The sequence below is a fragment of the Ursus arctos genome, unplaced genomic scaffold, assembly GCF_023065955.2.
Source record: "Ursus arctos isolate Adak ecotype North America unplaced genomic scaffold, UrsArc2.0 scaffold_32, whole genome shotgun sequence".
NCBI lineage: Eukaryota > Metazoa > Chordata > Mammalia > Carnivora > Ursidae > Ursus > Ursus arctos.
In genome coordinates, this window is record NW_026623008.1 from 17,850,434 (window position 1) to 17,870,895 (window position 20,462).

At 44.5% G+C, this 20,462-nt stretch overlaps 1 protein-coding gene across 1 annotated transcript in view; it reads left to right on the forward strand.

The window, feature by feature from the left end:
• The first annotated feature begins 6,532 nt into the window (after window positions 1-6,532).
• Window positions 6,533-20,462, forward strand: part of CLIC4 (chloride intracellular channel 4) — a 70,988-nt gene continuing 57,058 nt past the window's right edge. Inside the window, exon 1 of the mRNA XM_026517020.4 lies at window positions 6,533-6,826. Coding sequence (XP_026372805.1) covers window positions 6,755-6,826 — 72 coding nt within the window. The 5' untranslated portion in view covers window positions 6,533-6,754. The remainder of the gene's footprint in view (window positions 6,827-20,462) is intronic.

Consider the following 20,462-nt stretch of genomic DNA (forward strand, 5'->3'; position numbering starts at 1 on the left):
GCCCCTGTTTATTTCTTTTTAAAACCAATTTTTGAATAAGTAATACATACCCAAGGACAGACTTTTTCAGTTAGAAAACAAAACAGCGTATAGTAAACAAGGGCGCCCCTGTCCCCTGTGAGCCAGTTCTCCTCTCAGGGAGGTAATTGTTACTGCTAGTAATTTCTTGTGTGTCCTTCCAGAGAAAAAATGCATAGGTGATGAAAGATGAATTACAGGTTATGAAAAGATGATTCACAGGTGTGCACGCGTGATATGCAGGCATGCAAAGATGATACATGGGTATTGCATTAAATTTTGGATTAATATAGAAAGACCTAATATCATAATGATTTTGAGTCCTCTTATCCAAGACTAGATTATGCCTCTCGATCTGTCCAAGCATTTTCAAAGTTTTTCATGAATACACACACACATACACACACACACACACACACACACACACATATTCTCTCACACATGTATGTTTCTCAAAAGCGTCACCATTTTTTCTTTTTTTAAGATTTTATTTATTTATTCGACAGAGAGAGACAGCCAGCGAGAGAGGGAACACAAGCAGGGGGAGTGGGAGAGGAAGAAGCAGGCTCACAGCGGAAGAGCCTGATGTGGGACTCGATCCCATGACGCCAGGATCACGCCCTGAGCCGAAGGCAGACGCTTAACTGCTGTGCCATCCAGGCGCCCCGTCACCATTTTTTTCTTTTTTTTTTTATTTATTTTTATTTTTTTTATTTTTATTTTTTTAAAGATTTTATTTATTTATTTGACAGAGATAGAGACAGCCAGTGAGAGAGGGAACACAAGCAGGGGGAGTGGGAGAGGAAGAAGCAGGCTTATAGCGGAGGAGCCTGATGTGGGGCTCGATCCCAGAACGCCGGGATCACGCCCTGAGCCGAAGGCAGATGCTTAACCGCTGTGCCACCCAGGTGCCCCTCGTCACCATTTTTTTCAAATGGAACTTGTACATGTTATTAAGATGCTTTCCTTGTTCTTAAATGTTTTTATATTTTTGGTTGCTTTTAATACATGAGATGTTTTGTTCCATTACAACTTAAAAGATGGTAGGGGTTTGTATATGGAAAGACACTGATTTCTAAAAGGATATTAACTTTGTATCTCATCGCTTTTGTGAGGTCTTGTATTGTTGGCAATAGATTTCCAGCTGGTTTTCTCCGGAGGTAATGTTGAAGATAGCCAACTCAGTAGGTCCTGTGAGCATGTTAATAAATTCTTTTCGATATGAATAATGGCCTCTCACATCTGTGTAAACTTTCCCTTCCTTCCCTGATTCCACATAAGCCTCTGACACTTGGCAGAAGAAGAAACTGAGGCTCAATAAGGTGGAACGATTTGCCAAAACTAGTGAGTGGCAGAGGCGGAATTTGAACCAAGGCCTGTTATGCAACATCTTTTGACCTCAGGATCACAAGGCAAAGGAGAAATTGAGTTGAGGAGGGGTTTGTGCAGAAGAAGCAGAAGATGACAGTTTTTGAATGTTTACCCTGTGCTAAAAACTTTGTGTGCCATTTTTTAAATTTGATTTGATTTTTAAAGTAATCTCTACACCCAACGTGGGGCTCGAACTCACAACCCTGAGATCAACAGTCACATGCTCCACTGACCAAGCCAGCCAGGTGCCCCTATGTGCCATTTTTAAAACATGCATAAGAACTCTTTAAGACCAGCATTATGAGCAGGTGGTTGGCCAGGGTATAGGCAACACAGATAAAGAGATCTAGGCTTGATTATTGGCTCTGCCGCTTACTGGCTGTGTGACCCTAGGCAAACTGCTTAACTTCTCTGAAACTCAAGTTTTCTCCACTGTACCCTTGTTTCAAGTGGTACCTGGATGGTCTCTTACTAATGAAGGTCCATCTACTGGGGCCTGTGGCCGGGAGGAACATGTCAGTCCTTGGACCCACACACTGGAACTCTCTCCCAAGGGCCTAGAAAAGCTGAACTGAAATGTGCCTCCAGGTCTTTGTTTGATTCTTCCAGGGGAGGCCCAGATCTATAGGGAGGTTGGAAAGGTTGGTACTCCTATGGACACGGCATTCAGGTTAAACTTTAGCCAGAATTATGGCTAAGTCACAACTACAGAGATTTTACAAGACCTAATTCACCTCAATGGGGACAGAGTTGAAATTCAAAGGTGTGTTGGGATTTTCCATAGCTGGGTTGACTGGCATCACCAAAGAATGATTAAACACCTGTAATATGTACAGTGAGCGAAACAATATGTACTGAGGACATGGGAAGTTAAAAGGCAATGTTTGAAATTTATTTTATTTATTCTTTCACTAGTCTGATTATTATTATCCTATATAGTGTACCCAGCCCTGAGTTAAGCATAGCAGAACATAAATAATAACTAATGTGTATTGAGCGCGGAGTATATGCCAGGCACTATGGTACGTGCTTTACATTGACTAACCTCTATAATCGCCATCACAAGCTTGTGAGGTAGGTGTTGTAATTATCATCATTTTGCACAAGGAAACCAAAGGTACGGAGAAGGTAACTTGCTCGAAGTCTCACGGCTGGGAAGTGAAGTATTTGGCTCACGTAAGGACGTATATGACAAGTTTCCCCGTGCTCCAGGAAGCTCGCCGAATACACAGGCAGAACACATTGATATGAATAGTAATCATCGTTAACTTTTATTGAATGCTTCTTATTAAATGCTCTAGGCAGATAATATCTCATTTAATCCTCACAGTGACTTTACGAGTTCTCTTGTATTGCCTGCTGTAGTGATGAGGGAACGTACTTGAGTCACCCACCCAAGCTGGGGTTGGAAATCAGGCAGTCGGCTCGGGAAGCACACACTGAAACCTGCACCACCACCCTGACCTTGACCTTGATGGGTGGTGTAGCAGCCGGACCAATGCAACGGTGGAAGGACGCTCTGCAGAGCAGGGGGATACGTGAGTGGGCCTTGAAGGACGAATAGAAGCCTACCTTTTCCCATACCCACTTAGTGGACAGTGTAGTGAAGAGATAATTGTGGGTTTGAATCTCAGCCCCACCATCTTCCCAGCTGCACTGCTTCTGTTTATCTCTGCCAACCCCGTTTCCTTCATTGTAAAATGGGGACAATGAAAACTATTCCTCTGACACGCCCTGAGGAATAGACGTGATTGGTTCTGGAAACAATCAGCTAGCAGTGGCATGCAGTGTGGGAGCTCAGTGGTCAAGCCGAGCCACACTTGGGTACGATGTCAGCAGTCCCGACGGAGTACTTTCCACACGCCAGGCACCACTCCACGTAGATTCGTTTACCCATGATCTAATCAGATAAGTACAATTTTTAGGTGCGTTTTATAGATAAGAGACTGTAGCACAGAGAGACTGAATAAGTCCTGCTGAGCTGGGAAATGACAGAGTGGAAACCAGGCAGTCTGGCCCCAGAGTGCATGTGTATAGCAACTCTCTACTGTCTCAGTTGTCGAAAGTGGGGTTGAGACCGTGGGCCAGCAACGCCACATAATTAAGAGTGGGAGGAGGGAAGTGTGTCATTAGGGGAAGCTTTCTCAAGGTGCCATCTTGTCCTTCGGAAAACCTGACTCCTTGGCAAGTGGCAATCATAACGCACACAAACCACCTGGCTTCTCAGACCGGGCAAGCAGGACCCTCCAGAGCATGCCCAGGGTACAGGAAACCACGGGGTAAACACGGCTTGTTCTTCATTCCATAAGTTTTTATTGTATACCACGAGCAGTTCCACGAGCTGGAAATCTAGCCATAAACAAAATCAAACAGAAATCCCTGCTCTCATGGAGTTGGTGTTCTAGTGCTCAGAGACAGACAATGTGCCCATAAATAAATGGACTGTATGACCGAGGGTGGTGTTATGGAAAGAGAAAAAGTGGAGGGTGGAATGAGAAAACAGCTTGCACTGTCAGAAAGGATGGTATTTGGGAGATCTCTCAGAGTGAGTGGCATGAAGAGCAAAGACCTGAAGGAGGCAAGGGAGTGGGAGTTGCTGGAATTCTGGGGGGGAGGTAGAAGGACAAGTGCAAAGGCCCTGGGGCAGGAGTGTGTTCAGCCTATTGAAGGAATAGCAAGGGGATGGGTGTGGCTGGGGTAGAGAGCAAAAGGGAGAGCAGTTAAGATGAGGTCAGAAGGGTGCGGGGGGAGGTGGGAAGGAGAACGCATCTCCACCCATCTTTAAAGTTGGTGTGTGTGCTCTAAAAACAAACACGAGTTTAGAATGCAAACTATGCATACATATCACAGTTGGAAAATGAGACTTGAGCACAAGGTGCTCATGGAGCCTCCCCCGCATGAACATCCCTACTCACCCCCTCTCTGCCCATCCCTGTGAGCCCATGAGATTGAAAACCAGGTATGAGTAACTGTGACTGAGTTTCTAAGCCCTGGAGACCACCACTGCCTCAGCATTCTCAGGAGGAAAATGTCCTGTTTCCTTTCCGCTAATATCTGAGTATAGTCAAGGAGGTCTGAAGAGCCCTGCCGGGCACCTGGGTGGCTCAGTCGATTAAGCGTCTGCCTTTGGCTCAGGTCATGATCCCGGAACGAGTCCCACATCGGGCTCCCTGCTCCTTGGGGAGTCTCCTCCCTCTGCCCTTCACCCTGGTTGTGCTCTCTCTTGCTCTCTCTCTATCTCTCAAATAAATAAATGAAATCTTAAAAAAAAAAAAAAAAAAGAGCCCTGCTTCCAGGCTTTGCCCACCACCTTATCCTGGTGCTGGGAGGCCAGTATGTGACCGGCAACAGACACCGCAGGGAATGTTCGCTGATTCAAACTGAATTCGATAAACCCTCAGGCACACCTGGGAGAATGGGATGCCTTGAAATATTCCTCGGCTCCAGGGCCAGTTTGGAACCTTCTTCAAGGTTTCATTTGATCGTTTAAGACTTGGATTTGCTTTGAACTGGTTGACCACTTTGGTGGCTTTTCAGGCAGGGTGGAGGGGGGTGGCTGGAAGGAACTTTGGTTCAGTTCATAATTTCATGAAAAACTAACACTGAGTTCAGTTCAGAGTCCAGACAGGCACTTCAGTTTGTCTTAGGTTCAAGTCCCTGTCTGGGGGGCAGCCCCCTGGCGTTTATTTCTTTTCAACAAACAAGCTGGTCACGGGAGGAGTTGAGTATGACGTCATCCTAGCCTGCAGGGGTGAACGGGGATGGTACAGGGCTCAAGGCAGAGCTAACAGCCATCACTGACCGAGCAGCCCTTGCGGTAAGGCAAAGACTGGTACGAGCGCCCCGCCCCGCCATAATGAAACTAAGGCTTAGGGGTTTCAGGACTTCGTCTGACTCTAGAGCAGTGCTTCTGACCTCTGGGGGCACTGTCTCTTTCACAGAGTCCCCACAAGAATATTTGAGCAACTTGCTATGGTCTGGGAGAGGAAGAAGCTGCAGGTTTCACAGTAGTTTCTTGCATACATTCAACTTGTTCAAACACTGAGATGTGTTAATGCACTAAGGGCGTAGAGAGACAACCCTCCTACGACTGGCCTTCATCATTCAACTTAACCTGGGAAGTGGGGAAGAGTTGTGAGTCAAGTATTACCGAAAGTCAGAAGAGGGAACAAGTAACTCTTTCCAGAGGGGGTGACATTTGCTCCAGGCATTCAGCAGTAGCAAACCTGGACTAGGTGCCTACCTCCTGCCTGGCTCAAAGAATCACAGTCCCTGTCTTTGGGGGCTGAAAACCCAGGACAGTTTCTCCGTTTGAGGATCACCTGTATCAAAATTGTTCTGATGCTTGTTAAAATGTGAATTTCCCCTTTCCCCAGAGAAGGGGAATTGGATGGATAAAGCAGGTGTGGGTGTAGCACCCAGGTGATTCTGAGGCACACTAGAGTTGGCCAGGTGAGTGGGGGTTAAGAAATCAGTCCAGGCAGGAGGAACAGCATGGAAACGGCTTGGGAATCCTTCCCAGCCTTCAGTCACTGGGGTTGCGGATCAAGACTGTAGACTCTAAGCAGAGGGATTCTGTGCTTACTGTTCACCACCCAGGACCCGGAACATAGGAAGTCTTCATAAATATTTGTCAATATGCTGGCTCCCAAGATAGAAGTGACGGGAGAGTCAAAGGAAAAAAGGAGAAGTCAGAGGAGGAAAAAGAGGTGTTTCTAAGGGGATGAAAACTTTACAAAAAGTTGTCCCTCCGAAACGCAGCTCCTAGCAGAAGAGGCTGGGGAGGTGGCTGCTACGGGAAAGGGCTGAATCCAGTGGGCTGCAGCGGGGGGACAGAGCGGGAGGCGCCTCCTCGCCTCCCCAGGCCAGCCGAAGGCATGAGGTCACCGGGCAGGGAGCCAGCAGCAGCTGCGAAGACCGGCCCGCGCCGCGGCGGGAGGCGGTGTCAGGCTCCGGCCCCCGGGGGAATTTCCCTCCCGCCCCCTCGGGAGGCGTGGCTCGGAGTCCCGCCCACCTACTGCCCAAGCCTGAGCTTCTTTACCGCCCCCGCCCGAGGCCACACCCCCCAAGCTTCCACCTCCCCATTTCCTCCAGAGTCCCGAGGCGCAGGCCTTGGCCCCGCCCCCGCCCCGACGAAGCCCCGCCCCTGGGCCCCGCCCCGCGGCTTGAAGCGGCTCAGGCTGGGGCCGCCTCCGAGTCGCGCGCGGGGCGTGGGGCGGTGTTGGGCAGGCGAGGCTGAGGCGAGCTCGACACCGGGACTGTCCAGGGAGGCGCAGCGCAGCGCGGCGGGAGCCCTCAACCCGAGCAGCCCCGGAGCAGGAGCAGCCACCGCCGCCGCCGTCCACGGAGCGCAGCCGAGCCGGCCATGGCGTTGTCGATGCCGCTGAACGGGCTGAAGGAGGAGGACAAAGAGCCCGTCATCGAGCTCTTCGTCAAGGTGAGCGCTTGTCCGCCGTCCCGCCGCGCGGAGCCCCCGGCGTCCGCCCGGCCGGCCGTGGGGGGGCGGTGTCCCTGCGCCCGGGGCGCTCCTCGGCCCCGGCGCCCCCTCTGCGCCCTCGCGCGGCGCCCGCCCCTCGGCCCAGAGAAGCTGCTCCCGCGCCCCCGGCCCATTGTCTCGGGCCCACCCGCGCCTTCCCGCCGCCCAGGCCGGTCGAGGGAGCCGGGGCGGCACCGGGACCCCCGGCAGCCGGCACGCGGAGCGGCGGTCACCGCCTTCAGCCGCGCGGGCTCCGGCGGACGACAGACAGTCGTCCCGCGTCTGGGTGGGACGCGCGGCTGCCCGCAGGACCCGCGTGGGGGTGGGCCCCGTCACCCCCAGCCCCGCTCCCGCCCCGGCGCCGGCCCGACCCCGGCCCACCCTCGCCTCCGGGTCTCCCCCGGCCCGGCCGAAACCCCTTAGTCGGGAGATGATGAACCCAACTTCTTGGAACGCTTTCTGAAAGAGCATTTCGCTTCCCGCTGGCATGAAACTCTTAACTTAAATTTTCGATGCGATCTTAAAATTTTTTTTAAAACAGCAGACATTCCTGGGCTTCCGGGAAAGACCGAGATTCCCAACTTGGGTTTTCCTGCGTTAGGTATTTTACCACCATCTGGGTTTCTTGTTTCTTAAACTCGGAGTGGTTTGTATGATGCAACATTTTGGCTGCTCCCTTCGGTGTTGCTGCCTCGGGAAAGATTGTGTGTGCCCTTTTGTTTTGAAAGGAAAACTGATGAGGGAAAGAATTCATAAGTTGCTTGGGCTTTAAAGGGTTGATAGTCCCTTCTGGTCTCTTTCCTGGAACTACCTTATTTGCTTACAGGTATTACCCCTATCTCTCTCCTATTTTCTTTAATATTTTTCTTTTTAGCAAAGGAGAGAGAAGTTCGGAACATCTGGCTCCAGCTGCCTCCCTCAAAACTTCAAAATCCTTGAGATTCTCATAGTCACATACTTACGCAGGCTTATTCAGAGCTAGGCTCAGAATTGGAAAGTTAACAGGAATCTAGAACAATTTTGTTCTTTTTTTTCCTTGAGTTTTTATTTTAAAGAAGGGAAAACACTGAAGTGTGTCTTTGAGAGAAGGGAGAGAAGACATGATCGGAACAATGTTTTAGGATTTTCTTTCTGTTATCGGTGTTAGAAACATTTTGGTTTGGGGAACTGGAACAGCAGACAGGTATAGAACCCCCAGAATATCTTCAAAGATTCTGTTTGGGTGGCAGATACAGTACTGGGAAGTGCAGAGGATGTAGGAAGGATCCTGAAATAAGAGAAAGTAAGACTGGTGGAAAGCAGAAGGGCGGGTCACAGATCAGTGTTCAAAAATTTTTATTGAACTAGGAATAGGAAGGAATTTCCGTAAACTCAAAAACAGTGTATCTATTAAAGTTCTAAAAAAAAACCCCATGATACTTAATGGTGATTTTGGAAGTAGCATTAAATTTAGAATCAGATAAGGATACTAGCAGTAATGGTTTCTTTTCAGCCTTGTCCTGGAGCTCCTAGCCAAGACAACAAGACAAGAAAAAGAAATGAAGTGTATGAATTAGAGAGGAAGAGATCCATGCTTAATGCTCTGCCTACTATTAATTTAACCCTTCAATTAGAAGGAGAGGGGCATGGTACATTGTTTCTCAAACTGGAGTGATTTTATACTGCTTCCCAGTTTTCCATATTTGTGTTGGATGTGTATTATTATTTACTGAATACATCTTGCAGTAATATCTGAAACTGATGAAGTGTGGTGATTTTATTTCTCCTGTGCATAACTATTAAAGTAAAAAATGTTGTAATTCACCTAAAAGCATCCTGCTTACCACTAATTGTAAGCCTTTCTCACAGGGCTTAGTGGCAGAGACCCAGGGTTCAAGTCACAGTTCTGTACTCACTGGACAAGTTGTTTTCTTTTTCTGAGACTTATTTTCTTCCTTTGTGAAATAAGAGGTGAAATGTTTTCTGCTGCCCTGTGATTCTGCACAGGTAAAATGTTGTACTGATATAAACCAGGATAGTTGTTTCCAAGTGAAAAAAAAAGGGCAGGGCCAGGTAAATTGTGGTAAAGAGGTTTCTTTTTTTTTTTTTTCTTTTTTTTTTTTTTGTTAAAGAGTATTCTTGATTTCTTCTTGAAACCTATATATGGGAAATGCAAATGGGGAAAGATACCCTGGTAAATATAGTTACTTTGAAAGCAGTGAGGGGACAGAGGTCATGGTTGTTCAGCATTTTATGTTAAACAGTGTTAATTTTTCTGCCAAGAGGTATCTGAGTGTGTAGCCAAAAACTGTTATCTACACTTAAAGCACACGAGTGAAAACGATATTGAGCTTCCCTGTATAGGTAGCTTTAAATTGAGAAGTAGGCCAGGGCCTTAGTAACTAGTGTGACTGGCCTCACAGCTACATTGCCTTCCTGGTGAGTGTTGTTTTTGGAGTTCTCTGCCCCTGAGTCCCGTGGCTCCCCATCCCCTGGATCAGTGCATTCTCCGTTGTGTGTGTTTACCCCAACACCCAGAGGGTGGGGCACCCTCGCAGTAGTAAAAGATGCTTACAAAGGCAGTCATCCTCAACAGTGGGAATGCCTTCTTCCCGACCTAGTGTATAGGTGGGTGGTGTATATCCGGTATATGGTAGGTGTATATATTCTGGTATACCAACTGTAGTTGGGAACCACTAACCAATAGGGTGAAGTTCAGATCCTTTAGCAAGGGCATAAGGTACCTTATAATTTGAATGTAATTAAAATTTCAAGTCCACTTTGTCCACTTACTACACACTACTTAAACCTCTCCATGCCTCATCTGTGCAGTTAGGATATTAATACACCAAGCTCATAGGAATAAATTGGTTGATATATGGAGCATGTAATAAGCTTAGGACAGTTTCTGATACACAGAAAATAGATGCTAAGTATGTGTCTGTTTTGTATGTACATATTTATATGCATATCTCCCCTTCTAGATAGTTTCTTGAAGGTAAAGTCTATCTATTGTTCTAAGTGCTTGGAAAATAAGAGGGTGCCAGATATTTGAAATGAGATTGTTTCCTTTTTTCTTAGCATTTTGCTGTTTATATATGTGTCTGACATGCTTTGGAATTGGGAACTACTTAGATCCTCACAGTCTGAGTCTCAAACCTTGGTCTTTTGCTACTAAACCCTGTGTGGTTTTATCTACCTACTTTTCCCTCCCTCTAGTTTGTAGTACTTCTAGTCTTTTCTTATACCTGCCATATTTCCATCAATATTTCTTCTTGGCCATGTTCAGACTTTGGGAACCAAGATCTCTGTACTAAGCAAAACTATTAATTATTGAACCACACAATGAGAGAAATCGAAAATGACTGATCTTTGTTTTTTTCTTTGGCTTGTATAAGCCCAACTCCTGTCGACACTGCTGCCTCCCCAGTCCCACTAGTAGCTTTGGTATGATGCAATGGTGTTTCTGATCTCCGCATAGAAGGAATCCGTTTGTAGAGTTTAGTTTTATGGGCTGGCATTTATTTATTTATTTATTTATTTATTTATTTATTTATTTATTTAAAGATTTATTTGAGAGAGAGCAAGCCCATGCCAGTGCTCTTGCGCTTGTGAACAGGGGGAGGGGCGGAGGGAGAGGGGAAAGGAGAGAAGCTGACTGCCTGCTGGGCGGAGAGCCCTACTTGGGGCTCCATCCCGTGACCCTAAGATCACCACCCTAGCCAAAACCAAAGAGTGGGGATGCTCAACTGACTGAGCCACCCAGGCTCCCCTTATGGGCTGGAATTTAAACTTGTTGGTGCGTGATTTTGAACCAGGACAGTCCCTGTGGGCAGTGGTCACTGAACTGCTGGGATTGGGGTGTTGGTTGTAAAAAATTAGCTTGGTGCAGGGTGGCATAACACAGAAGGGTAACTGTTTCTTTTGAGATATTTGGCAGGATTTCCAGTGCGCGTGGACCCTGGAGCCAGACTGCTTGGCTTGACTCTGGCTTCCAGTAGTGTGTCAGGCAAGTGTCTTAAACTCTCCGCGCCTCCATTTCCTGACCTCTAATATCGGGATAATAATAATAACAACAATTTTATAGGGTTGCTGAGGGGATTAGCTGCTAATCTGTATGTATGAATTAGGGTAGTCTGAGCTGCTTTAATAAATAATTCACCCCAAACAAGGATTCAAACAAGATGGAAGTTTATTTCCTTTCTGACTTAGCAGTCCAAGGAGAGTGTTTTAGACACTGGGGTGGCATTCTTCCTTAGAGTCATTTAGGGACCAAAGCGCTGTTAACTTGTTTTTCCATCAACCCCCAGAGCATTGAACTCCCCTAAGCTGTCAAAGTTGGTGGCTAGGAAGTCCTGTTTATAGCCAGTGGGAGGTGGAGAATATGTAGGAGGCACATGTCTCTTAAGGGCCCTAGCTCAGAAGTTCTGCCTGTCACTTCCTTTCTCGTTGCACTGGGGAGAACGTGAAGACAAGGCTTCATATAATTGCAGGGAAGGCTGGGAAATGTGATCTAGCCATACACCATTCGTGGAAAACATTAGGAATAGGGCTTGGCACACAGTAAAGACTTACTTTTGTTGATAACAATATATTCTTTTTTTAAAATGACAATATATTATTCTTAAATGTGGGCTTCATTAATAGGATTCAGGGGATTCTGTAAATCCTTAAAATTACATAAAGAAGTTCTATGTGAGTCTTTTTTCCTGGGGATTCCTGACACAGGTTTAAGAACCATTGCTCTTAAAAAAGTAAATGGTGGAGTTCTGATTGTCAAGCATAATTCATATAAGCAAGGTGTAAAAGAAGGGTTTGGGCTAGGTCGTCATTAAGGTCCCTTCCATCTGATTAACTGTAACTTAAAGCATTTATTGGAATGAATTAGGTGCCTGATACTGAATAAGGTATTATGGAAGTTATAAGAAATTATTAAACATTTCCTGTCTTTAGGGTTGTAAATTTTATTGGAAAAAAACCAATAACACAAGATGGTACATGCTTAAGGAGTCAAGTGTAATTCGAATTAAGCTGAGAGATGGGGGAAGGATGGAAGTAGATTTGGACTTGACCTTAAAAAAGTGGGTGGAGTAGGTGGATTGGGAATAGCCAAGAATGGGAGTGTTAGGGCTTTAAAAAAATATATTTGATTTATTTATTTGACAGAGGGAGAGAGAGGAATGTTAGTTTTGACATTATTTGTAAACTCATCATTCAGGAAATAGTAGGTAGACTGATACTTTTGAAAGAAGGAGCCAGGAATGATTCAAATCCGTAGTGCCAAGGAGACAAGTTATTTAAAAGCTGAGGATGGGGGCGCCTGGGTGGCACAGCGGTTAAGCGCCTGCCTTCGGCTCAGGGCGTGATCCTGGCGTTATGGGATCGAGCCCCACATCAGGCTCCTCCACTATGAACCTGCTTCTTCCTCTCCCCCTCCCCCTGCTTGTGTTCCTTCTCTCGCTGGCTATCTCTGTCAAATAAATAAATAAAATCTTTAAAAAAAAAAAAAAAGCTGAGGATGAGACTTCAAAAACTTAACTTAGGTTTTTGCTCGTACATACAATTTTCCCAGCCTCGTTTGTTCTCCCAACACTTCCTGTGTTTTGGATTGCTGTCTGTTCAGCAGCTTCTCAGTGGCATTTGGGAGGGTGCGGATCTCAGAGATGGGCAAACCCTCAGAGATGGGCAAACCCTCAACTGTTTTGCCGGTATAAAGTGAGTTCTGTATATTTTGTATCAGTGGTGGTCTTCAGCCTCCTTTTTTAACACAAACGAGATACATTTTCTGTAGGAAATGATGCTGAGAACTTTGTTCTTAAAATGGAACAAAAACGAATTCAACATTAAGACAGTGTGACCTTGGATCTAATTGGTTTGCCATTCCTTTGAGGTTTCCAGAGGGGAAAATCCAGGAGATAAAAATGAATGTAAAATGTGAAATTCGTGGGAACTCTGTTCTTTCTGCACGTCTCACCTATTCCTGAACACCTAAGAGTGCTACTCTTTGTAAAGGCCGGGGTCACAGTTTTGGTTAACCGTAAAGTTCGGAGAGAATGGGACCCCAGATGGGGAAGAGACAAGAGGCTGCTGAGGTAGGGGACTGAACCAATGAGAAGCCTAACACAATATGAATAATGAGAGGAAAGAGGCACTGGGGAGGACCTGGCTGATCCTGAAAAGTACAGTTGGTTTGAAAGGATGCTTACGGAGATGCTGAGAAGCCAGTAAAAGGATGATGAGCAAGACTTTGCCACTTCCTGTTTCATTAGTGCTGTGGGTCCTCAGTGTCAGGTGTCACCTGGATAGGGAATTCGTGAGTCCGTAAAGGGGAAATGCGTTAGGGAGGCTGGGAAGTGTGATTAAAGCATTAATTAAGATTTCGATCAAGTGAGGGGTAAGTTAAGATGAGTTCACCCATTTTAGAGACTCTCGTAGAGAATGGAAAGGGAGTTTCTGAAGGAAAATAACATCATTTACAAACCTTTCAAGTGTGAATCAACAGGAATCTAAATTTAATTCAGGGCATCAGTTTGTGAATTCTATTGGAACTTTTAATTCTGTCGTCTTTTTTGAGACTTGGCTTTTATCCCTCAGTGCTCAGTACTGAGTATTGGTATAAGGAATATCAATTAGCCTTGTTTGGTTTCTGGTGTTTTTTTCCCCCCTTTATTTAAAACCAGGAGACTGTATTAGTCTAAATATATGAAAGTAACAAGTTAATGTAGATAAGTAAGACTATATGTAACAGTTGTACCAAAGATAGACTAGGAATATCTTAAATTTTAATGGTTAATGTTTTGAAGAAGTAACAATATTAGAACCAGGACCAGATACTGACCTGAGTTTATCATGCATATATTTTGTTTCATAGATTTTTGTTTAGCTTTTTTTTTTTTAATATTTCACTTTTTTTTAAGATTTCACTTTTTTTTCCAAAAAGATTTCACTTTTTTTTTTTTTTTTTTTTTTTTTTTTTTTTAGCAGGAGGGAGAGAGGTGGGTAGGAGCAGAGGGAGAGGAGAGAGAGAATCTTAAATAGGCTCGCTTGATCTCACAACCCTGGGATCATGACCTGAGCCGAAATCAAGAGTTAGCTTCCTAACCAACTGAGCCACCCGACGCCCTGTGGGGGTTGAACCCACAACCCTGAGATCAAGAGTCACATGCACCACTGACTGAGCCAGCCAGGAAGCCAGACAACCCCCCCTCCCTTTTTTTCTTTCTTTTCTTTCTCTCTTCTTTTCTCTTCCCTTTTTTTTTTGCTTTTCTTAAAGCTGAGTAAGGAGCATACCCCCCCTTTTCTTTTTGTGATAAAATTATTCCAGCTTTACATGTGCAACAACTCATCCTTAATGAAAAAAAGGGTTTAGTTCTCATTATAATAGAGTTGTAAACATGTCAATCATCTGTAATAACTTAAGTATTGGATTTTACACCACACCGCGTAGCTAATTATTTGTAAGTGTGAGAGAAGAAAGAAGGAGAATCTGAACAAACATTGGAGACTAGAAAAAGCAAGCAGTTAGGTGAAAGCTGAAGCAATTAAGAACTTTTAAGGGTATATGAGTTCTACGCTTGTTTTCCTCTGATGACAACCAGTTCCTTTTATTTTGGGGCTGGAGACCGGGTGGTAGGTGACTAGAGGGAAAGTTCATTAAAAACTGAAGACAAGCTAAGGGCTGTTGCTCTCCTGGGAAGCTGGCAGAGTGGCAGCCATGACAGCGGGCAGACTACCAGGCTAATGGGAGAGAGAGAAGGTGTTCAGACTTAGGAAATGAAATTTTGGCCTTGAACATACAAATGTCCGAGACGGAATTGAAAAAATTTCAAAGAAATAAACTTAGGAAGAGTGTGCAGTTTTACATGACTTGATGTTCTAGTCTACAGCATATTTTAGTTAACACAGGGATCCAGAGTTTTGGCTTAGAAATGTTGAGGGCTTGTTGATTCTTCACTAAACCGTGTAAAAACTGTTGCTAGCCATCAGTAACACACACTGTTTCACATTTTGTAATCTTCTGCAGGACCCTTGGTTACAAATACACTGGTTTTGAGTCACTTAGCATAAGCAGTAGCTAACTTTGGTCTGCTTTCGTTTAAGTATTGGCCCCCAATTTGGAAAGTAATGTCATTTCCTTTCTGCTTCCTAGTATATTCATTTTATATGTAATGGGCTCTTTAAAAAATATGTGTTTCCCTCCGCCATTATAACAAAGCATATGCATTTATTGTAAACAACCTAGAAAACACAGAAAATATACATAAAATAAAATTACTTATAGCCCCTGCTTTGGAAATGGCTATTTTGTTATATGTCATAGTCTTTTCTATAAACTTGCATGAATTATTGATGAGCGTATAATATTTTAATGTCCTTCATGACAGCGGAATACTTGGAATGAAAAATGAAGCCCAGTCAAGTATGTAACATGTATTGAGTTGTGAGTTGGTTTAGAGGAAGTATACTTTATTTTGCTTTTTTCAAAGAAACTCCGATTGTATTTGTGTTTATCTTCCTAATGGCACTACAAGAGCATTTACCCTGTTTGATCTTTGCTGGAAGAAAGCAAGATTTTTGTTGTTGTTGTGAAATTTGCCAACACCTAGAATTGCTCATAGAATAGATACTGATTAAATGGCTTGAAGGTAGCCTGTCCTTTACGTTCTTTAGGAGAAATCTCTTCTGAAAATCCAAATTATTTTTTCATATTAATTTTCCCCTTCAATCTTGTAGTAGGTGCCCATTTTATAGTAGAGGATATAAGATACAATCTTTGTCTAGAAATGGTCCAGCACAGTATAGGGATATTAATAGAAGCAAATGTTAACTGAATGCATTCCATGCAGTAAGTGCTAGAGAGAGAAAGAAATAAGAGCAGGTGTATAGCCTAATAGGACAATCAGCAGGTGAGTAAATGAGCCATGGTTGATGGCTTTTTCCTATATAGTAGAGTGACTTTTTGTCTCGTGCTTTTTAAAATCCAGTTGAGGGGCACCTGGGTGACTCAGTAGGTTGAGCGTCTGCTCTTTTTTTTTTTTTTTTTAAGATTTTATTTATTTATTTGACAGAGAGAGAGACAGCCAGTGAGAGAGGGAACACAAGCAGGGGGAGTGGGAGAGGAAGAAGCAGGCTCCTAGCGGAGGAGCCCGATGTGGGGCTCGATCCCACAACGCCGGGATCACACCCTGAGCCGAAGGCAGACGCCTAACCGCTGTGCCACCCAGGCGCCTCGAGCGTCTGACTCTTAATTTCAGCTCAGGTCATGGTCTTGGGGTGGTGAGATTGAACCCTGAGTTGGGCTCTGTACAGGGCATGGAGCCTGCTTAAGATTCTCTCACTCGCTCTGCCCCCCACCTCTAAAAAAAAAAAAACACCATTCCAGTTGAATTAAGACCTTAAGAAATGCATTATGTGACAACCTAATGAATGAGCTAATTGACTTAGAGATGAGTGAAATGTTTATGTTGTATGCTGACAGAAGAAGGGTAGTTAGTATTATGGAATCTACTAAGTATGGTGTATATTATCAGTCGTTTAAAAAAACTTGTATCTTTTCCCTTAGTAATTTAGTTATATGTCAATATTCTGTAATTTTAATCTGTCTAAAATAAAACTGATACTTCTTGCCTCAAATGTTAAATGGATCCTACTTTCTCTGGTTTATTGAATTAGACACAATGACTTGCTCTGGCAGTCAGAGTCTTTCAGATCATGACCCAGCTCTGTTCCCAGTCCGATCTCCCCCAGCAGCTGCAGATTTACCTCCTACTCTAGCTAGACTCATCCTGAACATGCCCTGGACTTCTCTGCCTTCATGTAAGATTTTTGCTGGTGTTTCCCTCATTTGGAATATCTTTGACTTCTCCAGCCCCTCTCCCGCCTGCAATTTCTTCTTCTTTTTTCATTCAGTCCGTGAACAAATACTGAGGTAGTGTTGTGGTGGCGTGGCTACGTCACGGAACAGCCTGGAGTTCATATTCAGGTGGGGGAGGCAAACAGTACGTGTGTGTCTACTAGTGATAAGGGCTATGAAGAAAACGGAAGTGTAGGGGAAGGAGTATGGGGAATGGTAGGGGGTGCTGTTTTTTTGTTTTTTTTTTAAATTAATTTATTTGACAGAGAGAGAGAGAGAGACAGCCAGAGAGGGAACACAGGCAGGGGGAGTGGGAGAGGAAGAAGCAGGCTCGCAGCGGAGGAGCCTGATGCGGGGCTCGATCCCAGAACGCCGGGATCACTCCCTGAGCCGAAGGCAGATGCTTAACGACTGAGCCAGCCAGGCGCCCCAGGGGGTGCTGTTTTTTTTTTATTTAACAGGACATTTGGATAACCTTGCCGACAATAGCATATAGGGAGGCATAGTCAGAAGCAGAGACCAATTAGGTGTCTATTTAGTAATTCAGGCAAGAGATGGTGGCTTGAGCTAAGGTGAGGAGTGGTCTGATTCTGGATATATTTCTAAGATGGAGATAACAGGATTTCCTGATGTAGAATATGAGAGAAAGAGGAGTCAAAGATGATTCTGAGAGTTTCGTTCTGAAGAAATTAAAGAATGGTGAAGTTGCTATTAATCGAGATGGGGAAGGCTGTGGGGAGCTAGTTGTGACAGGGAGGAGATCAGGAGTTTAGTTTTTGACGTGTAATCTGTTGTCTAGTGGGAGAGGCTTATGTTAAAGAAATACACAAATAAAGACAGTATATAATTACATTAAGGACAAGAATAGGGCATCTTGAGACGGAATGACAGGAAATCCGATTAAATAGAAGCTGAGTGTGTCGTTCTCAAGGAGAAATGGTATTTGGATGAATGGTGATTAGGAGAAGAGTGAGGAGAAGAGGGTTCCAGGCTAGAGGAATTGATGTATGTAAAGGCTGGAAATAGTCAACAAATATTTTTGTTTGAGGGTATGACTGAAATAGAGGGAATGAAACTGAGGTGCAGAGTGAGATATAGATGGGCCACATCACAGAGGTCTTCGTAGGTCATGTGAATTTTATCCTTAGTAAAGAGAGCAGTTCTCAAAATGGTTTAAGCAAGGGAGCACCATGGTTTGATGTGCATTCTAAGATGAGGAGTCTGGCCACTCTGTGGCAAAGGAATGGGAGAGGAGAGGCAAGAGTGGAAACAAGGCCAAATATGGAGGCCGCTGGAGTTGAGAAAGAGATGATGGTGGTTTGGATTAGGGTGGTGATGGGGAGAAGAGAATGGATTTGAGATCAGTTTTGAAGGTGGAGCCAGTAGGAGGATATCGAAGGAGTTGTATGTGAGTTTCTAATCAGAATCAACGGGTGGTAGCAGTGCCTTTTATTGAGATGGTGGAGGAGCCGACTGTTCGGGTTTGACTTGATGAGTTTCAGATGACTGAGATGTCAAGTGGAGATGTCTAGTAGAAAGTTGATTACAGATGTGACGTTCAGACTTGATACATACATTTATGTGGTATTTAAAGTGTGTGAGATCAGGCAGTGGATGAATGAGGAGTAGCAGAGAAAGTGCCCAGGACCAAGTTCTGAGGAACTCTCGACATTTAGGGGTGCAGCGTTAGAGGAGAAACTGGAGAAGGAGAGCGAGGAGCTGCAGTAGGGCAGCGTGGGCAAGGACACAGGAGTGAAGTACCAAAGAAGCCAGGAGAGGCTTTTAAGAAGAAGGGAGGGACCATTTGTGTCAAGTAAGATGAATGTCTATCTGATTTATCGGCCTGGAAGTCATTGGTAACACTGTAGCAGCCTCGGTAGGAGTCCTGGTGGGGACTCCAGAGTGTTGTGGTGGGTGGAAGAGTGAGAGGAAGCAAGAGTAGGGGCAACGTGTAAAGCCAGCCCTGACAAGAAACTTGGCGATGTAGAAGGGACAGGTTGGTAGCCAGAAGTGGATACACTTTAAGGGAGGCATTTTTAAAAATTATGAGCTGAAAAAGCTACAATGTTGCAAGGAACACTACACCATCAGGTTAGAGGGGAAAATATTTCCCATGGGAGTCATCATAGTTCACTGACTGGGATGCCTTTTTCACTGCGAGGAAGGTCTGTTTTGTGTATATTTAGAATAGATGTGCTTATTACCACTGACTGATTTTTCTATTGCATTTCCCAAATGCATGCGATAGAATGAATATATAGAAGAGTATTTCATACTTAATTGAAATAATGTCAACATTTGTGGGGCGCTTTCTATGTGTCAGGCACTGTGTTAACTGTGTTACTTGTATTAACCCAGTAACATCTTTGCTGAAGGAATATACAGAATCTTTTTTCTCCCTTATGCAGGGTTGATTCCAGAGGAAGCTTGTGGGAAGAGAAGAGATAAAATGTCGTATGCTTGGGGAAAAGCAAATGCTTATTAAATTCACAGAGATCTTCGTACAAGAAGCCAGAGAAATAGAATATGGTGCAAATCGCTGGGCTCAGTTCATATTGATTTCGTGCCCCAGGACTGTTATTTTAGATTGAAATGAAGATTTACTTCTTTTTCTTGAACAGTAGAAAAGAGCGAAGGGAAAGTCCACGATTGTGTCCCGTCCTGAGCGTGTGGCTTGACCGCCAGCGGGATGAAGAGTTGCCTCGCTGTCTGATGACTCAGCAGGGACTCCTGCGCTAGATCCTGGTGCTGCCTTGGTATTGCTTGTAAAGATTCGTGCTGTCCTTGGAGGTATTTGGGATTCGAGATCCCAGAGTCAGAGCCAGGGGATGATTGTTGACTTGAAGTATCATTTGTGTTCCCTCTGTCAGCACTAAATAGTCTATTTCAGAGTTGAAGATGGTTAGAATTAATATTTCAAGTAGGCAGTCGAGTTGTCATTTGGAAGACTGGATCTTTGTGTTACATTGTCGTCATGCTGTAGTGGTTAAGAGCGTGGCGTCTGGAGCCATATAGACTATTTCAGTACTGGTACTGCCTTTCGCTGGCTGCCTTAGGGTCTCCGCTAGGGTCATGGTATCTACTTCTTGGGCTTCTGTAAAGATTAGAAGAGTTAATATAAGAAAAAACCTTAAGGTCTGGCATATAGTAAGCATTGTTTGCTTATTATTATTCCATGGGCCTCTGGAGTGCTGAGAGTTAAGACTGTATCGGCCCATGGCTCGTTTATTTTATTTTTTATTTTTACTTTTTAAAGATTTTATTTATTTATTTATTTATTTATTTATTTATTTATTTATTTATTTGAAAGAGAGACAGAGATAGCAACAGAGATAGAGAGCACTAGTGGGGAGGAGGGGGAGAAGCAGGCCCCTCGCTGAGCAGGGAGCCCAATCTGGGGCTCCATCCCAGGAACCTGGGATCATGACCTGAGCTAAAGACAGACGCTTAACCGACTGAACCACCCAGGCACCTCTCATGGTTAGTTTATATGTTCAGTGTGGTTTCAGTCTCCAGGGTGTTACTAAGAGAAGCATCTGCCAGGCTGCCACATTACAAATAAATAGGTGGGGGAACTTACCATTCTTTATCAGAAGAGCATATTTAGTGTAAGAAAAAAAAAATCCAAGATTAGACTAGAATTTATTCCTGAATTAAGTGAACCGTGATTCTTTTGACACTTTCTAGATAACTAAAGGACATTCAGATTGGACTCTGCCATCTTAGACTCTGCCTCAGCAGCTCTTTCTGGTCTAGTAGCTAAAG